Below are 14402 nucleotides of genomic sequence, written 5' to 3' on the forward strand. Positions count from 1 at the left end.
GCTGATCAAGAACAAACTATTGATGGATGATATTTTATGGCAGACTAAATAATGACCTAAGCCTACTCAAATTTCAGGCTGTTATACAACTGGAGTATGAGGAAGAAAGGCCCTAGGGGTTTTCAGAAACTGAGCTATCACTGGCAGCTGAAATAACACAGACCTTTCTAAATGTGCCATTAGCTGCACAAATGTGCTGATTGTTGCACAGACCCACACAGAATTCTCAGATAACCAACCCAAAACCAGAAGCAGGGGTGCTTATCTTATCTACCTGGCATAAGGGAAGGCGAAATTTGGAGGCATGAACAGAAATCCAAGAAGTTTTGTAAAGTTCACAATTCACTGTACATCTGATTCTCCTCAACTCAGTTATCACATAAGGTTAGCATTACCCTTCATTAAACACAGAATTGTAGCTTCTTTAGTACAATGAACTTGAAAAAAAAAAGCACGAAAAAATTAACCAGTCTCAGTTTCTGACAACTTATGAGGTCTTTCCCAAATGCCTTGAAAAAAATCAAAGAGAATTTTTGAATAATTAAAGCCAATATGAGAAGTGGACAGCAGAGGAATGAAGGTAAGGAGTAGTTATGTTGCATTAACTTGGCATTCTTTCAAGGAAACTTGTGTGCAACAACTAAAACTGCCTGGTAATCTTCCCTTTCTCCTCAGTACCTCCTCCCTCACAACTTCATAATCTCCCTATTTACTGCTATTTACTGCTGAGGCTAAAACCTCTTCAATTAAAGCAAAATAAAAAAGGCTTTTTGCTTCCCAGAGACCTTCCTGTTCAAGGACTCTGTCTATTGGCCCTGTCTAGCCCCAACACTGCCCAAAGCCTCAAAACCTGGTAGGTGAGACTAAGCCAAAATCCCAAAGTATACTACACACAGAATATTTTCCCTAAATAAATGTCAGCTTCAGTGCTGTTTAATTATAGAAGACATCTCTTAAATCCACTACATGCACTGCAAATAAATCAGTCCAAAGAACTGGACTTGGACTCGCTCCTCAAGCTTTTTCCTTCTGCTTTTGCCCTATATCCTCATATAAACCTGAGCAAATAAGGTCCTCCTAACTTCCCCATGATTAAACCAGTAATGTTGTGAGGCTTTCAACATCAGGCCATGAACATGAATTATCTTAAGACACACACACCACAAAAATTGATATTAACTTTACACAAAGAGCCAAATAGCTCAGATGAAAGATACAGCTCAGAGCATAAAATTTCTCTTAAAATACAATTAAAAGGCAAGCAACTACCACAGAAACACTAAAAGTCATCAACCATTTTGATGACAATTTCATAGAATTGGAACTTTAAAAAATAACTTTAAAAGGAGACACCAAGAATTTCAAAAACCTCTGTTTTATTTGTACAGAGTAAAATACATCATATAGCGAACACTGTTTTCCACCCATAACCTAAAACCATTATTAAGTGTTTTCTTTTCTCCAAACATCCTGGCCAGAAGCACAGACAATGGAAATGGGAATGCTAATTAGTCTCTCTCTGCCAGAGCTACAAGGTGCACATCAATCTCTGCTTCTGTAAGGATCCTGAAAGAACAAAAAGAAATCTTAAATAGCTTAAATGATTCTTCCCCTTAAGCTTCAATATTACAACCTAATATCTATACAAATAAGTTACAACAATGCATCTTTCTGCCCTTTAAAGCCCTGCTGCCAGTGCCACAGGCTGACATTCCAATTCTCTTGAAAAATAAAGGAAGAATCAAATGCACTAGAGAGCAAGGAGGTAACAAATGATAGAAAAATAACAGGTAATTCCTCATGAGTAATGCATTTGCAAGTTGAGACCTAGTGAGAAGGTAGCTTGATCCCTTGAGTGGCAGTAGAAAAGGGGTCATGCAGCTCCTGTCTGCTTTCTCACACTGTGCTCCTCTGTTGTCCTCAGCACACACCACCAAATGCAAAACCACCCATCACCATGTTCACCTTAAAAACATTAGGAAGGAAGCACTTAAAAGACTGAACCTGTAGGAACCAAAGGTTTGAAGTCTCTTCAGTCCCCACTTACCAAGTAGTCAGACTAAAGTAACTTTGTTCCCAATTTTACTGTTCCATCTTTTTAAATAAAAAAATAAAAAAAAACCCTCAATTAAAGACTAAAGCAGAAATAACTCTATCTCTCTGCAGCAAGCCAGACGTACCTACATTTTAGGTAAGCCATACCTGGATGGCTCTTTTGCACTCTAAAAACTCCCCAGAACTTTTTCTCCCACATTTCATGCATTCTCCTGCAGCTATACACTGAGCTGTGAGAAGGCTGTCAAGTGCACTGTATGCCATGTGAAGCTTTCCTGCCCTCAGCAGGAAGACTTCAGGTGTTGCCTTGATACACTGGCCAAGTAATCTTGGTGCACACAGTGTGCTGCAGGCAATAATGGAGGAGGGAAGAAATAGCAGGTGCCTTGTTTTCATGCTAGATGGGAATGCAGAGTACTTGGAAAATAGATCAGCCATTTTCAAATCACTAGTGATTTTTAAAATCCATGATCTTTTAATCTTATGAAATTTAAATACAGTTTTCCAAACTATACATGTTAAAAAATGCTAACTATTAAAAGATGAGCAAGAATAATTTAAAGATTCATTTTAGAAAAAGAATAACAAATTTAAGGGACTTGTAAATATTCCATAATATAAACCAGACTTTACTGCATTAGTTAGTATGACTGTGATTTGGAAGTGGACCCCAGATACCATTACTATGAAAAATGTTTATGCTTCTAAGCATGAAAACACTTTTAGACCAGATGTAACTACATTCAGTCATCAGAGAATGCAATACCCTTTTAAAACATGAAAGATCTCTTTTCTCTACTAAATCCCTTAACCATGTCACACATTTTAAAACTGCATTATTCTTTTTATACAATGTTTTCTACCCCTACACATTTTGAAGAGTTACAAGTAAAAAACCCTTCAAAACTTCAATCTCTTAAATTTATACCTTTTCTCAATTTACGATTACTCAAGAAGGTAAAACTAATTGCACATAATCAAAGAAACACACCAGGTTTTATCAACACTGATTGCTTACCTGAACTTAGGATTTTCCACTGTGACTACACCAACTTCTATTTCTGAAGGTTTGAAATCAATGGATAGTACAGTAGACAGACATGTTATTGCTGTCTGAAAGATGACAAAACCCCTAACATTAGAAAGAAAGCACTATTTTTTTTTTTTATTAATAGACATAGCATTAACAACTATCCTTCCTTCTGGTTTAAAGTTACTTCTTCTCACTTCAAAATCTCAGCTTAGAAATTCTAAATAGTTTCCCCTTGCTACAGAATACAGCCCCCTTCCAATCCTCTCCCTAAAAAGCCTAATCTACAAAAAGCAAAGGGACATGTTTTCGTATCAGAAAAAGACACAACAAAACCAAAACCTTTTATCATGCAAAGATACTGTTTGAAATACCTTCTAATACAAAGATTATTTTAAATTTCACTAAAAGTTAAGTCATACTGGTATTCCCAAAATCAAGCACTGTAGTAACCAAACACCAGTTACAGTGGGAGTGCTACAATTACAGAATCTGCTTCAGCTAATATAAAGCAAAAAAAGCAGATTAGATGACCATTCAAACACTTGCAGAATATTTTCATATAATTTTCTAGTTAGTATAGCTATATTTGCTCTGGCAGAAATAGAGAATTGTAGGGAAAAAGGAAATGCCTAACTACATTTCTCTGCATTGCAAGACTACATGCAACATATTCATTAAAAAATACTTTAAATAAATTTTAATTTCCTTCTGCTAGCCTACCTCTACTGTTTGTTCATATGTCCAGTCAAATTTCTTCTTTACTTTCTTTTCAAGAAAACTGGTTGACTCTGTCTGTTTAACTCCTGCAGCTGTGGCCTTGAATCCACAATAGTAACCTGCTGGATCACACTTGTATACCTGAGGGCCGTGTTCTTCATCAATACCAATCAAAATCATACCTTGAAGAGAAAATTTGTTAATGTATTTTTTTCCCCAATTTTAGCAATTTTATTCAGCTGAAGAACAGAATGGATACTCCTCTCTGTGAAAAAACATGCATGCCAGCAGTGCATCTCTGGGAATCAGTCCCATACCTGGAGCTGTGGTTTCCCTTTTATCTCTAATTTGCCATTTCTTACCAGCACCTCATTACCACGAGTGCAACCCAGTTCAGCAGAAACTATATTTCTGTCATTCCCAAAGAAGGCTACTCATTAAACATACAAACATTTTTGCCATGCTCAGTGTGTAGAGCACCACAAAGTCAGGAAATAAAGTTTACCAAACCAAAGCTCACATCCTGTGTCATATGACACAGAAGTATAAACAATAGTTCTATTACCATGTGCCTTTTACTAGAAGGCATAAACATGCTGAAACTAATGGAAATATTAAAAGATCAAATTTAGATTTCTTGTTTGTAACCTTGAAAAAACAGTGCATTACATTTTCCTCTTTAAACTAAAAAAATCTGAAATGAAAAGTGGAAATATCAGGACATAACTGAGTCTTTGAAGATCATCTGACTAAGTGTTTTGAAGCTGGATAGTTTTCAAGTAACACAAATTGACCACATCACTGAAATGCATGTGTTCACCCTCACGTCTTGATTTACAGCTGCATTGCCTCAACATGCATATTAAAAAATAAGTCAAAAGCAATACTTGCAATAAAAAACCAAAACAGAACAAGGTCATGGTTTTCAATTATTTTCACTTTACACTTGTGTAACTTTCAGCTAGTAGTTAGAGGTGATAAACTTCTGAGCAGCTATTACTACAACATAAAAAAAAAATCCCCTCATATTTTCAAAAAGGCTAAGGGAAAAAATGAAAAAGACATTTTTATTTATGTACTATAAAAAAGGAATTTCCAGCAGTATCAAGGCATGGGAAATGCCAAGGGAAGAAAGAAACAATCCTTCCTGAAAATTACAAGCACACAAGCATAGGAAAATTGCCCCATCACGGAAACTTTGGCACAACTCTGAATGTTGCTTCTTTAGTCTTAGTGCCTATTATGGTTACAAGAAGTGATTCATCAATTCTGAAACTATTCCTCCTTAAAAAAAACCAAAAAAACAAAACCCAAAACCCAACCAATCAAAAAGAAACTCAGAATGTTTAATCAAAAGGTAATTGAGGAAACCTGTTGAGTCTTTTACCTCAGTTCCTGAACAGCCTAACAGTATGTTTATAATTTGCTTACAGTCCAACATGAGAAAACAAGTCAGAACCAACCCCAGAACACACAGATGAACAGGAACATTGACAAAAAATGACTCAACACACAACTTCTTTTTAAGCTGCATTTGCCGTTATAAAACAAGACATGTAGAAATATTTGCAAGGAAAATATTTTAGGCACTTTTTCCTCTACATTATATATATATGATAGCTACGTTAGGAGCAAAAATTTTGTATATCTGTCCTATAATTACTATTTAGATTAAAAAGCCACAAAACCTGCACAAGGATAATTCACTCCCCATCTCTCTCTTCTAACAGTGATGTTCACCCAGACACAGTGCACTGGGTTTGCATGGCAAGGTTTTGGTAGTGAGAGGGATACAGTGTTGGCTTCTGTGAGAAGTTGCCACAAGTTTCCCCTGTGTCCCAAGGAGCTGAAGCCAGCCAGCTCCAAGACCAACCTGCTGCTGGCTGAGGCCAAGCCCATCCACAATGGTGGTAGTGCCTCTGGGATAGTGTATTTAAGAAAGAAGAAAAAAAAAAAAAAAGAAAAAAAGAGAGAAGGAAATTGCAGACAGAGAAGAGAGGAGCGAGAATAGGTGAGAGGAACAACTTTGCAGGCACTGAGGTAAATGACGGAGGGAAGGAGCTGCCAGAGCTGAGATTCCCCTGCAGCCTGTGGTGAAGACCACGGTGAGGCAGCTGTGGCCCTGCAGCCCACGGACATCATGGTGGAGAGACATCCACCTGTAGCCCCTGAGGAGCCCACGCTGGAGCATGTGGATGCCTGAAAGGGGCTGTGGTCCCACATGGAGCCTGTGCTGGGGCAGGCTCCTGGCAGGACAGTGGTGCTGTGGAGGAAGGAGCCCACACTGGAGCAGCAGTTCCTGAAGGACCGCACCCCACATAAGGTGGGGTCCTTGCTGGAGCAGTTTGTGAAGAACTGCAGCCTGTGGGAAGGACTCATTTTGCAGAAGTTCCTGGAGCACTGTCTCCCATGGGAAACACATTGGAGCAGGGAAAGAGTGTGAGGAGTCCTTCCCCTGAGGAAGATATAGCAGCAGAAACAATGTACTATGAACTGACCACAGACCACCTTCCTATCTCCCTGTGCCATTGTGGGAGAGGTAGAGAACCAGGAATAAAGTTACATCTGTGGAGGAGGTAGGGGGAAAGTGTTTTGAAGATTTTGTTTTACTATTCAGTATCCTATTTTTATTTGCTTGTTAATAAATTCAGTTAATTTCCCCAGGGTGGATCTGTTTTGCCCATGGTGGTAATTGGTGAGTGATCCCTCCCTGCCCTTATCTTGACCCATAACCCTTCCATGGTATTTTTTCTCTTCTTTGTCTAGCTGAGGAAGGGACTGATGGAGAGGCTTTGGCAGACACGTGGCATCCATCCAGGGTCAAACCACCACAAACAGACACAGTTACAAGCATCTCCTGCACACAGGCATCACTGCACAGTGCAAACAGACCAGGCCCCAAAAACTAAGGTGAAATAGGATCAGAGAGGCTATATAATTTCAAATTCTGAGTCAATGGTAAAACCATGGCTCCAGTTCAAGACCTACAACACTGCTCCCTCATTCTGCTGTTCACCCCCGTACTCCCTCAGTTACTCATTTTGAAAATGGGTGAGAATTTCTTATATGTGAATTTGCACACTTAGACAAGAAACCGTAAAGATAATTTTCATAAACTGTACTTACAGCAACCAAGGGGCCTCATTTCAGCATTCTGTGTATAGACCTGAGAAATATCTGCAATCCTTTTACACAGCATATCCACAGGGATGTCATACCCATACTTGTACTTCCAGTTAGCAGCCTCATAGCGGGCTCTCTGCACCTGGGATCTGCTGTCAGCTAGACAAAAAGAACTAATATTAATTCCACTGAATATGTACCATCTTTATTTCTAGCATTGCCTGAGAATATAAATTCCAGGTCCAACTTTACATTGTCTTTAAATATACCCATTAGAACTAGGAAAATTCTCCAAAATCAGACTGGTGAATTAAATACCTGTCATTCCTGTCATCACGCAGCCAATATTTTCAGTAATTTTGAATAAATGAGTCACTGTGTTGGAATCCAGTAACTTGTCCTAAAGAAGAAACAGAAATAGTAAGTAATAGCAAACACTGTCCTTGAAGTTAAAAGAAAACAAACAAACAAACAAAAAACCCCCAAACTCTGAATCCTCTGGTCTTTACAGAAGAGCCCAAAAGGACTCATAAACAGCTAAAAACTCTCTTTCAGGCTTTCCAGTGTTTACTGCTGTAGGCATGCGAAGGAAGAAACTGGAGAATAGGGAAGATTTAAAGCACAGATCTGAAGAAGGAGAAGAACAAGAACATGATCAACATCACAGTCCTTTTCCCTCTGAACAAACTTTGAGAACCCACATACAAAAGATTGCTCTCTTACTGCATGCTGCTCTTCAAACATAAAAGAATTTCCCCTCTTTTTCAACAGCACATCATCACTGAGCTGAAACACTCATAAAAACCTGCTCTATGTGCTATTGGTATCACATTTTCTCAGCAGAAATTAAAGAAATGAGGGAACTGGTTATGGACAACTCAGCCCTTACAAGCCAGAGCAATGAATGCAGCAAGCAGGGTCACCTCAATATACACTCAATACAGCAGGGTCAACTTGTATTTTAGATTTATCCCTTCAACAGCTACAGAGAAAACGCATATTCCGTACTAAGTGAGAAAATGTACAATTGAACACTACATGGAGCTAGAACTTGTAATAAGCAGAATGATAATTAGATATTCAGTTCAAATAGAAATTTATGTCAGTGCTAATAAATATAATATCAGTATTGCTGAGTCTCACCCCATCTTTTTTCCTCCTCTCCTTCCAGACCTCCCTTCAAGAACAGACTACTTACAGGTACTTTCTTCTGTGTTACAATGACTGCAGAATCTTTCCCACGAACAGCTACAGATGTAAGTCCACCTTGGTTTATGGCCTTAAAGGCATATTCTAGAAAAACATACAAATGTTAATAAAAAACTTGTGTCAGAGACACTAGTACAATTAAAAATTTCCCCCAACACATGAATCTCACCAATTTATGGCCTTTTAATACTTTAATACTTGCACAACGCTTTGTGTCCTTAAAATCTTTAGTACAATGTGCATTGACTCTCTTCAGAAAACCACTGTCACTGCTTCCTCGAAATGTTTCTTCTCATTTGACTTTTTGGTCAGTTCAAGCTTAACAGCAACAGAATAAAGTTTTATTACAAAAAGGCTGTTCTGAACTTGACCAAAATTGTCCAACCTTAATCTACAGTAATTACAAATTCTTACAGAAGAATTTTTGACATGAATTTTAGAATTTTAAAGGATACTTTTCTAATTTTTTACTGATATAGATGAAAACTGGCAGGATGACACAAGAGGCACAGGAGACAGGTTTTAACTATCATATTTTCTGACTTGACATTTAAACACTGCAATGCTTTTCTTCACTTTTTATAGTGAAAGCTACCAATTTAACAGTGTTATTCATGTAAATACAATGTGTTAAGAAGCAAACACTAAAGTAACAGTCATTAAATAATCCATGAAATAAATTTCTCCTGACTGTCGGTTTCAAAAGCCTTAGGCACAAGAACTTTAAAAACTGTTCACCTGGCAATATTTGACAAACATTCAGAAATTCCTAATATGTGGCTGAGTGGTAAGTTTCAGACAGCAGATAAATGTAGGTGAGTTTTTTCGTTAGCTACACACGTGAACCCAGAATTTAGAACACGTCTACAAACTGCACAGTAAATTGCTAAAACTACCTTAAAATAATGGGAGCACAAAACTTGGCTATTTTAAAAGCTGTACTCAGATCTATAGACAAGACTGCACAACAGACAAGTAATAATCTGAAGATGAAAAAAAATTCAAACCTAGTATATTAATGTTCAATCTGCTGAGTCAGGGTTGACTGAGGAAGGGCTCATTGTAGTGTATTTATGGCACTGTATTTACTACTCTCAGACATCAGAGCATTTACTGGTTACCCAAATGTGCCTTAAAGGATGTTTCCCCTTTCCCTCTGTACAACTCTGCCCACTTGGGATGATCAGTGCCAACCTGCAGCAGAGCACAAACCCAGTACAACAAGAGCCAGCACTGCCTGCAAATTGGTCATGCTTGAAGCCCTGAGCACAGGCTTTGCAACACTTGTCTATTTATCTGTACAAGCACCTGAAGGGAGGGTGTAAAGCCGATGGACAGAGCCAGCCTTTCTTCACTGATGCCCAGTGACAGGACCAAATCAGAGGTGACTGAGCACTGGAAAGGTTGCCTGTACTACTCAAAACCCATCTGGAAACACTCCTGGGCATCCAGCTCATCCAGATGGGCTTTCTTGGGCAGGGACTCAGAGGCCAGATGATCTCCAGAGGGCCCACCTGATCTCAGTCATTCTGTGGTTCTGTGACACTTAGGTGGCACTAGGAATAGATGCCTATCACAAACTAATTTTTGTTCACAACTACCAAAAACCAAGCTTGCTAAACTGCATCCCCTTATTACCACCTCCATTGCTCAGTTTTCAAGGAAACTGCTAATTGCTATGTATGTATTTCAGCAGCATGGCAGACATCCACTCTGAAAATAGCAGCCCCTTGCTGTTCCCTGAATATATGGCAACAGCCAGAAATTTCACTGTAGTAATTTTCTTCACCTCCCAGAATTCCACTCAGAAGAAACGTCACCTTTGAAGATTGAAACTAACAGGTGGCAAGAGAACACTGATGCTCTGAGGGATTTTAACCACAGTAATGCGAGATAACTGTTAAGTTTTCTAATATGTGATCAAAGGCACATGAATTTTCTGAGCTTTGGAAGCAGAAGACAGACCTAAGACAAAGTATAGGCATTTCAGTCAAAAATCACTATGCTGGAAATCTCTGTTCCCATACTGCCAAATTCCAGAAAAAACTCAAGTTTTAAGGCAATCTTAAAGCAACACATGTCCATGCTCATCCTTGACAGCCCCTAGCTAACCTTAATCCAGCGAAGAGACAAAGATAAAACAAAACCATCTAGATGTGGACATCTGATTGCAAGCAAACACGAGATTTCTGCCCATGCTATAACTGGATGCTGGCAAACAGAGACACCCATGGGGCACCATGGCCGAGTTACCAGCCTGGCTGTGAGTAAAGTGAGCTCATTCTTGCTTGAAGTTAACTATGCACATCTACATATTTTTCTTCCTATAGCACGTAGGTACATAAAATAGCTTTAAGACAGCTTCAGGCTGTGTGCAGAAGCTCTCAAATACACATGCAGATACTTCTTTCCAAGACACTGTTAAAAGTTATGGAGGTACCACACATTTCTCATACATTAACCTGCTGGCTAAATATACCCCAGAGGCAGAAAACCAAGGCTCAGTTTCCTCTCTGCTACTAATGCCAGTAGAAAGTTGGAGCCTAGGACTCCTCTGCCACAGTACCACTGAAACCCTGTGTGAGGAGGCACTCTCCCTACCATTCCTATGTATAAGGAATAAAAAGCATTATACATGCTCCAGATACAAGACATCGCCCATATGCAGGTATCTAGTATAGGTAACTTTCTGTCTGTGTAGACACCTACACACAGGCACCTTCCTAATTCTTCCTTGCAGAAAGGACTGCTCAAGACTGGGCCACCTGTCCAGGAGGCCTAATCCACACAGGCTTCTTCCTGAGAAAAACTCAAAGGCAGTCACAAAAAAATATGTGGCTGCCACAGGCAATTAATACAATCTGACTGCAGCAAGCTCTTTTCCCGGAGAGCAGACGGATTTAGGGACATAACATGCACTGGATGTGCAGTGAAGGCACTGCAGCTGGGGAAGGCAGCATCAGGATGATGCTGCAGAACAGTTCATCTGTCCCTGTTGAGAGGATCCTCCAGGGGCACTCTCAGACTGCTGTCCTGCCAGACTGTGAGCCAACTGTGTCCTGCACAGGGAGCACCAGGACGTGCACTGCAAAAACAGGAATAACAGCATCAGTGGCTTACAGAAGAAGCTGAAGCTTGGCTTCAGATTATTCCAAGAAACCTGAAAACAAAGGAAGGTTGCTGCTATCTCACAGGCCACAGTGAGCAGAACAAGCAGCATTCAGGTGTAACAAGAAAGTGCCTGAGTTCCGTCCAATAACTGGCTTTGTCACTCTGCCATGCAGGTTTTGAGGCAGCTCAAATCTCATTTCAAACAGCTAACACACTTCTCAGATCCCCAAACGCGGTGCTCCGAGGCTTGGCAAGGTTCACTCAAAGAAACACTTAAGGGAGGGTCCTCCGGCGGCAGGGGACACTCAGGAGCCCACCCTGGCTCTCCGTTTCCTTATCGCACGCCAGCATCCCTTCCCCGCGCCCCCACGCCGGCACGGCCGGGCCCGCCGCTGCTCCACGCTCCCACCGGGCTCTCCCCACGCCCCGCGGGCCAGGCCGGCTGGGAGCCGGGACCCCCGAGCCCCGGGAGGCGCCGCGTCTCGCCCCGTGGCACGGGCCGCCGGGCTCGGCGGAGCCTGCGCCGGCCGCCCGCGGCCCCGCTGGGCGGGCAGGCCGGGCCCGTGACGGGGCAGTTCGGGGCGGCCCCGGGCGCGGACACGCACCGACTTGGTAGAGGCGGCCCTCGGGCGAGAAGATGGTGATGTGCCGGTCGAAGCCGGCGCTGGAGCCGCGGGACATGGCGCGAGCGGCGCGGGAGCGGCGCGCGGCCGGGGGGAGCTGTCCGCGTGCAGGGCCCCGCCGCAGCCGCAGCCACCGCCGGAGCGCTTCCGGGTCACGCGCACACCCCGCGCAGGCGCGCGCCCTCCCGCACCGTCACGGTCCGGCGCTGCGCATGCCCGAGCCGCGCGCCGCCGCGCCGCGCACGTCACGCGGGCCGCGGGAGGAAGGCGGGGCCGGGCCCGCGGAAACCTGGAATTCCGCCGGGCGCGCCGCAGGGAACGCGCACGGAAGCGGCAGGAAACGGGATGAAAGGATCATCGCGGCATCCATCAACACGGGATAAAAGTATCACCGCCAGCCGGGAAAACAAATTCCAAACTTTCTTTTTCCAAATTTCTCCTGAAATTCCAAACTAAGTATTTCTGCGTCTCCTCTAGAATGAGAATAATTTTAAAGCAAGTACCTCAAAAAATAGTGTTTAAGGTACTCATAGGTAATTGTTGCCGCAGCTGCGTTATAATGCGATGTTTAAAAGACTTTTTATCAGTGTCCAGTCCAAAGGGAAACTCCCCAAATTTAAACTCGTGAATATTAGTTTTTTGCCTTTCAACATCTTGGAATTCCCCTGCTTTTTTTGGGAAGGCATTTTTTAAAAGTTGGTCATTAAAAGAGATGGAAGAGCTGCATTCTGGTATCCACGCCTCTATTTCAAAATTATTAGCTGAGCTTATTCTTTGTTGAAAGCAGAATAAAGGTGGGTTTTGTGTATGCCATGCATTAAAAATTTGTATTCTCAAATTTTTCAGAAGACTTCTTGCTTATTAATACTATGGAAGAATAATGTCCCACTGTGTATTACAAGACTGAGAGTTTGTCCCTTTCATTAGGGAAGGACTCTGGGCAGACACACAGCCAAGTTCAAAGGGGTGCTGCAAGCTCTGGAACACAGAACATGAACAGGTAGGACTGTGTCTGCTGGGTCAGAACAGAGCCAGTCTCACCTACTGCTTTCTCCAAATGTGGCCAAAAGGGGGATACCCAAGGATTTAAGACTAGAGAGAGCCTTTCATGATACACTCCCTGAATCCTCTCCCAGACTCCAACCTTCTGGAGAGACTTCCAAGGCAGGGATAGTGTCTGGTTATTTAGTAACCCTTGCTGGTTCCCTTTCATGAACTTTCTGGTCTCCCCTTGAACCCACATGTACTTTTTGAAACCATAACATGGCAAAGAGCTGGTCTGCATAATATGTTCTGTGGTTTTATCTGAAACCTCACCTTTTATCTGAACTTTCTGTCTGCCACTACCATTTGATGCTTTTGTACTGACACAGCCAATGAAGGATGCCTAGGCGTTCCTTTCTATGTGATTCCATTTGTGATTCTTACGACCTCTATGGTCTCTTAAGACCAGTTTCTCCAAGATGATGACCCACACCTTTATAGTTCTTCCATCTACAGAGCTCTTTCATTCTCTAGAATGATCTTTTTTTTCCCCTGAGAAAAGGACATGAGAAAATCTAAGTAAATATCAAGTGTTCAGCCTGATTGCCAAATAGTAACCAAGAAAATCCTTATGTTTGGAATCAAAGATTCAGTATTTGAATTACATAAAGGAAGGAGTTAATAGTTGCTCAATACCATGGACGTGATGGAATGGAAGTTAAGGTACTTTCAGGATACAGCTTCCAGAGTACAGCATTGTTTCAGAAGAGCAATCATGCTTTTGGTTTAATGTTAAATCACTTCTGGTGAGTATGGGGTATGGAGTCAAATTCTGTGTTGCAGGATCCTGAGGAAAGCTGTTCTCACTGTCATCTTTTTCACACAGTAAGCAGTAAGTGGGAGATCTTGGAGGTGATAATAGCTGGAGTGCAGGCTGAATCAGTTCATCTTTCTCAACTCTATCTTGCCAGCGTGTCTCTGTCTCCATGGCACACAGCAAGCTAAGCTAAGGGCACATTCCTTCTGATTCCCACTCTCCTCACTCAGTGTCATAGCAAATGGCAGTCAATGTCTCTTTGGGGGTACCAATTGCTGTACTGTTTGCAAGACTTGTCTTTCAGCATGAACCCATCTGTGTAATAAATTACCTTGAATTTTTACTGTACCACTATACAAACAGTAGATGTCAAATAGATCTGCTATTTGTACTGCCTTTGGTTTGGCTCTCACATTTATTTTTATTGTCAGTGAAACCCTCAGAATTCCTTTTAGATACTTGGAAGCATATCCTCATATTCATTGTTACCTTGAAATGCAGTATTTCAGTAATCTGAAATTTGAAGACTTAGAGCAACCCAAAGAAATATTTCACAGATGTCTTAAATAAAATTCAAATAATTAACCACAGAACTGAGGCTCTGGATACCATGTGCATCTATGTAACAAGCATTATACACCTGAAAAAGTCTGTAATTTCATCACTAATGTTTCTCCTTTGGTTCCACAGAGGCTGTTAATTCCTGTAAGGATCTACAGAGAAGTATATT

At 41.4% G+C, this 14402-nt stretch overlaps 1 protein-coding gene across 1 annotated transcript; it reads right to left on the reverse strand.

The window, feature by feature from the left end:
- Positions 1 to 1359: 1359 nt before the first annotated feature.
- Positions 1360 to 12017, reverse strand: PSMA6 (proteasome 20S subunit alpha 6). Its single transcript, XM_021542693.3, has 7 exons — positions 11854 to 12017; positions 8127 to 8221; positions 7247 to 7328; positions 6932 to 7087; positions 3809 to 3987; positions 3074 to 3168; positions 1360 to 1566 (listed from the first exon to the last, which is right to left on the reverse strand). Exons 1-7 carry the CDS (start codon positions 11927 to 11929, stop codon positions 1509 to 1511), a joined length of 741 nt encoding a protein of 246 aa, XP_021398368.1. The 5' UTR covers positions 11930 to 12017; the 3' UTR covers positions 1360 to 1508.
- Between the last annotated feature and the right edge of the window lie 2385 nt (positions 12018 to 14402).

The sequence above is a fragment of the Lonchura striata genome, chromosome 6, assembly GCF_046129695.1.
Source record: "Lonchura striata isolate bLonStr1 chromosome 6, bLonStr1.mat, whole genome shotgun sequence".
Classification (NCBI taxonomy): Eukaryota; Metazoa; Chordata; class Aves; order Passeriformes; family Estrildidae; genus Lonchura; species Lonchura striata.